The sequence below is a fragment of the Falco biarmicus genome, chromosome 13 (assembly GCF_023638135.1).
Source record: "Falco biarmicus isolate bFalBia1 chromosome 13, bFalBia1.pri, whole genome shotgun sequence".
Taxonomy (NCBI): Eukaryota; Metazoa; Chordata; class Aves; order Falconiformes; family Falconidae; genus Falco; species Falco biarmicus.
Window position 1 is genome coordinate 14186525 of NC_079300.1, and position 6000 is coordinate 14192524.

The window sequence follows — 6000 nt, forward strand, 5'->3', positions numbered from 1 at the left end:
CTGGATCTTACTGCTGTTTTACAGGAGCCCATTTAAAGACCTGAACATTGCATGTCGGTGAATGACAGCACCATGGCTTTTCTGCAGAAGCAAAAAGCCTGCTCCCAGCCTTTGTGACTGGAAAGAAAACATGACTCAGATAGCACTACCGTGGCAGCACCTGCCTGGGACAGTCACTCTGCAGAGATGTTCTCTGCATTCATCTCCTCAAAGCACTGATGCTTTGGGACTGTCCAGCAGAAGAGCTGTAAGGCTTCTACCACGCAGCCTTCTGAGCACGAGGATGATGTTCCTGAGGGAAGACCCACCGCACAGAAGATGTCTTTCCAACCTGACACTGCTATCCAATAGAGCGGGACCATGGCTCAGAGGACTGACAAGAACACCTCCAGATCTCAGTGGGGTAGCCAACAACATGCTTTAGCTTCGCTGTCCCAGTAGACAAGCCCTGCTGTGTTTCTGAGCTAACAGCACGCATCCTGTGCTGTCAGGAGCCTGCCCTGCACCCAGGTGATGAAACCTCACCAGGGCCACCAGCGCCCAGCACTGACCTCCAGGGAGAGCAGAGCACCAAGAACTGGCTGGGCCCTTGCAGAAGAGCCCAGTAGGCAGCATGGCCCTGCCCCCCCATGGAACATTGACACATCCAGTCACATCCCAATCTCCACCTCAGACAAAACAGTAGTAATATTCCTCACTGCCAAAAAGAGATTTCCCTGTGTCTTCAGGATTACAGAAAAGAGTATAGCACCTTCGGAGGAAGGGAGCTCTCCCTGCAGCAAGGCTAACCTGCAGTCCCTCTCCGCTCCATCCAGAAGCCCAGGGATACATTCCACACTGTGCAGCTTGCCTCTTGCTTGGTTGATTTCTTTCCTAGCCTCCGAGTCTGAACATCACTGTGTGACGTTCCATCCCCTGCTAAGCGTCTAACTGTAACTGAAGAATCTGGCAAGTGACCAAGTATCCTTTAACCTCCACATTAACTATTGTTAGCTTTGGCAAAGCCCAGCTTCTGGGATGCCTGGTGTGGTATCGCTTACTGCTGCAGCCTACAGAACTGCTGTAGTGGTGAGATTCAGAAAACAGGGATCAGGTAGCAGATGCAAAGCAGTCCTCACCCACAACGCCCTCCCTTCCTCCATTGCCTAATGGGCTTTGGGAGTAGCTACAACTTTTAAGCGTCTCACTGCTGCAAAAGGTTTGGAGGCAGTGAATGTGCAAAGTCAGTCAAAGAAGCTGTAAGTTAGATGAGGCCAAATGTTACTTTTAGATCACCAAGATGTGTTGGTAACATTGCAGCTCCATAAAGTGCTGCTACTATTATTTATCTTCTTGGAGTCAGGAAGAAAGATGTTCATGTCTAGCCAGGTTTGACTGTTGGAAGAAGGCACCGCCTCCTCCTCAGCCCACACCAGGACCCTCGTGCTTGCACTCTTACTGCAATAGTCCTAACAAGAGTAAAGTCTTTAGTCCTGCACCCCACTGCACAAAAACTAGGATATGTCCTTTCATTCTCATGAATGAGTCCAATCAGTGCAATCAGCTATGGCTGCTCTGAGCAGCACTTGAGATAAGTCTTCAGCAATTATTTTTTTTATTTTTTTAACAGAGGACTGTAAGCTTTGTAAAGCATCAGCACCAGCCACATTCAGACAACTAAGTCGTCCTGGGATGGCAAATCCTAGGCAGAAAAGTCCACAGCAGTCACCAGGAACAGCTGAATTCAGGGACCAGAAGGTAGGTTTTCTTAAACAGACTTTATGTTGCTTAATATAGCACACACTCTTCCCCAGTATCTGCATAACGCTGAGTTTGAAATGTTCTAAGATTTGCACCAAGGAAGACTGGAGGGGTGGGAGAAGGGCTGCAGGAGGAAGCATTTCAAAAGCAAGTGATGACTTCAGTGAAACACTGTCTACAAGCAGCAGTCTCATAAAACAGGACTTGCAATGCAGAGGCTTGGTTAGTAATGAAAATAAAATGTAAACAAGTCCTCAGTAAGGCAATGCAGTTGCAAGTCCATCTAGGATTAATCATAAAAGCTGAAGATGTGAAGGGCTTAGGCTGGCCCATACCTGCCCTCTGGGGAGACATCCTGCATTGTGCCTTGCTATATGCGTACACAGAATCAGTCCATTAGATCTGCACATCATAGGCCTTCTCAAGCTACTCCAACACTAAGCGAGTTTCAAGGATTACTTCAGTGCCAACACAACTGGATTCCTGCTGTGAGCAGACTTCTGCCTTCTAGTTCTCCCATTGAGATGCCAAAGTTGCTTGTCTATTGCCTTTAAGGTCATCTCTACTTTGGAGCTGTCCCGTTCTGGTGCCTTGATTTCTGCTGGGTTTGCTCTAAACATCCCTTTTTTCTGCACAGGTAGAGGAAACCCAGGGAGTATTTGTTCCCCACCTCCACCTCATCAAGGAAAATCTCTGGTAAGAGCAAACTGCTGAGATTTATTTTATTATTTTCTTTTCCCCAAAGATTACAGTGTAGTGACTCTTGGCGTTGTCTCACCCCTAATAACCTTTTTGCCAAAGCCAAGAGCCTGGGAACACAGGCTGCTGTGCAGCCCATCTCGCAACTAATGAACACAAGTACCAGTAGCCCAAAAGGCTGCCTTGTTCAGCTGCTCATCGCCAACTCAGGCAGTGACTGCACCGTAACAGCCACTATCTGTTTTCACAAGATAGTAATCAGGTGATGCACTCTCAGGTGGTGCTTCTGCCACCAGCTAGCTGGACCCTTTTTCTTTCATTTTACTGCAGATGTTACCTTTCTGCCCCCTGCCCAACCCCAGCTACACGAGCTCCATCATAAGTTCCACAGAGCTTTTTGCCTGCTTGTGTAGTGCATGACAAGGCACATAACGTGTTATACGAAAGTCACAGTCTATTTGTTTCGCATCAAGTCATGTACCAGTAGGGCATCCAAAAAAGTAAAGGTGTCCCGTCTCAGGTTAACTGTGAAAACAGTGTGGATAATCAAGAAAAACAGTGATGCTAACGTGACTGCTGTAAGCTTCTCACCCAAGTCAAGTCTTTGCAGGTGAACTTTCTTAAAAGAGGTACTTACCTGTCCTCAAACCCTGTTAATGCTATTGATCACTGCCCACAAGAATCTGTACTTTATAGGACATACTGCCTCCATATGATTGAAATAGCTTCCTTCCTTAATCAGCATATAATCAGATATTCCCACACAGGAGAACTATAGCCCTGATTGACAAGACAGTTACAAAAATAAACCTGAGGTTTAAATATAGCTTGCTCAACTCCCTGGAAGGTATGTAGTATTGTGTTATACAAGTCCACCGTCATTTTCCTTGAATTAATATAGTCCATATTCTCCCACTGCCTTGATCTCTATCAATTAAACAGCCACCAGTTTTGTGTTATACAGGAGAGCTGGCAGCTAGGGTTAGGTGGGAATGGCAACAGCAACTAGCCTTCCCTCTGCATGGGCTGACTTACCATCAATACTTGCTTGGCAATTAACACACAGAGATTTTGAGTTCATGTACCAGTTGAATGTGTGATGTCTGATGCAACGGTAGAGGTAGATAAGTAAATAAGCGGGCAGGACTACATAGCTATGTATGGAAACAAAATATACATGCCCAACACGAAGGGATATATTTGGGTGAGCTCTACATCTCTTCGTATGCAAACATACGAGATAGAGGGAAAATCATTAAATATTGCGTGCCTTTCTGGGGTGGACAGTTCAATAGCACAATACTCGTTGCATTTGCCCCAATCTATTAGGATGTTCTGATGTGTTAAATATGCAACGTAATGAGGGCAGAGCTCTACAGCCCTGTTCTTCTCGTTTCAGAAAAAAAAACTGATTTTTTTTTTTAAAAAAAACCCCACCATTCTAATCACGAAATGCTTTTCATCTCTTAAAAACCTCCCCATTGCTGACTGACTGAAAAAAACATGGGACAGACCTCATATTTATTATGCAAATCCTTAGCATTAAGAAAACAAATCACCAACTAACATCTGTCTCACCCTAAAGGGAAATAAATAAATTATAAAAAAAAAAAAAAAGGGACCACAAACACACAGCCCAAACCACCACCCTTCGCCACACTCCGCTACGCCACCGGCCGAATACCACCCGCTGGCGTGGGAAGGGCAGCGCCTCCCCGAGCCCGCTTCCCTGCCGGTGCTGCAATGTACCTACCACAGCGGCACGGCACGGCACGGCACGGCTGCTCCCGGCCCCGTGCCGCGCTCCCGGCCCGGCCACTGCGGTCCTTCCGCCGCCCCCCCCCCGCGCCCCGACCCACCTTTCCCTTCCATCGCGGAGCCTTGCGGGCGCCGGGAAGTTGCCGGAAGACGCGCTCCCTCCTCAGCCGAAAGCCCCGAGAGCCCGGCGGGCAGAGCCGGCCGCCGCTGCCTGCTCCGCGGTGGGGACGGCGCCGACACAGCCTCGGAGCTGCAAGCAAGCAAGCGGCGGGGGAGACGGCGTGAGCCGCCGGGCCCCCCGCACCCCCGCCACGGGGGAAGCGGCGCGGAGCGGAGCGCGGCCGCGGGGGGAGCGCGTTACCTGGGCGCCGGCGGGAGCTGTCCCTGGCGGAGCGGTGCTGCGGGGGCGAGTGGCTCCGCGGCCCGCCGCGCTGCCTGGCACCGCCCGCATGCGCGCCCCGCCCGCGCCCCGCCTCCGCGGCCCGCACCGCGGCACCGCCGGGCCCCCTGCTGCGGGCTCCGCGGGGCGCGCACGGGGAGCGGCCGCACGCCCCGGCCCCTCGCCCCGCCGCCCGGCCCGTCGCGTTACGCAACGCGGGCGCCAGCACCCGCCGGCCCGTTGCGGGAGCCCCGCCGGGGCGCCCCTTCCCCAGGCGGGCACGACCCGGGGGCGGCATCTGTGCGGCACGGCTGCTGCAGGCACCGGGGCCGCTGCCCCAGGTGGTGGGTGCGCCGCCAGCCCCCCGGACCACTTCCCTCAAACCGGCGGGGTCAGGGGACCACCGCGCTCGCCCCAGCCTGCCTGTGCCGCTGAGCCCACAGCACCTGCAGACATGGAGAGGTTCTCTTCCCAGATGCCCGGTCTCAGGTTCAGGCCTTCCCTGGCTGTGTTTTTTCAAGATTAATTATGCTGATTCATAAAACATCCGCCTCACGGCTAGTTTGTGCTTCTCTGCTTTTGCATCCAGCCCCTGGATTTTGTTTCTCCCTTGGCTTAATAAGATAAGCACTCTCCTGCTCGTGAGAAGTTGAAAAAACATTCACAGCCGGGTGCGGGATCAAGTCGCTTCTTCAGAGAACATGGATTGGACTCCTTAAGTTCATCCCTGGTAAGGAAGTTTCTCCACACCAGAATTATTCCAGTAGCTCTTAAGTTTTTCCAGATTTTTCAGCTTTGGTGCAACGGGTATGGTAAAACCCAGCTCTGTGCTTATTTTATGATTAGTGTTACTGAAAAAACTGCTCAAGGCATCCACTGTGCTGGGAGCTGCACACGCAGAGGAGAGATGGCTCCAGCACTGCATAAGTTCCTAAACACAGGAGCAGCAATTCCTCTCTCCTGCTGTTTCCTTATACATCCTGGTGTTTACATTCTCCTTCTCATCTACAGCCCAGTACCGGCAAACCAGTCACTGCAACCCATCCTGCAGACACTGCCTAGAGGCTTTACCTGTCCCAGAGCAGAACCCTGGACTCTTTATGGAGGAGAACATGGTGTCCACAATCCCACCTGCGTACGCTGTCCAGGCAGCTCTGAACACCGCTTGCTCCCATCTCAGCTACCACCCCACCAGCTGGCAGGGTACTTCAGTTAGAGATGGTGTCTTAGTGCAAGAACATGCCCCTGAAAATGAACTAGAAACAGCCCAGCTGGATGAAGACCCGTCACATAAAGTTCACACAGTAAACTTGTAGGAGCCAGTTAATAAATCGTATGCTATCACAAAGAATAACATTACTTTCATTTTATTTCCAGACTGAACGTTCAGGTTCTATAGGTGAGCTTTGACTCAAAATGCACTA

The 6000-nt window shown here is 51.0% G+C and overlaps 1 protein-coding gene across 2 annotated transcripts in view; it reads right to left on the reverse strand.

The window, feature by feature from the left end:
* Positions 1 to 4689, reverse strand: part of FGF12 (fibroblast growth factor 12) — a 227701-nt gene extending 223012 nt beyond the window's left edge. The window contains exons 1-2 of one of the 2 annotated variants that reach the window (XM_056358896.1): positions 4559 to 4689; positions 4299 to 4447 (exon numbers count right to left, since the gene is read on the reverse strand). In XM_056358896.1, coding sequence (XP_056214871.1) covers positions 4299 to 4311 — 13 coding nt within the window. In that variant the 5' untranslated portion in view covers positions 4312 to 4447; positions 4559 to 4689. Of the gene's footprint in view, positions 1 to 751; positions 851 to 4298; positions 4448 to 4558 lie in introns of those variants that run through there. The other variant, XM_056358897.1, reaches the window with a different exon arrangement.
* Positions 4690 to 6000: the final 1311 nt, after the last annotated feature.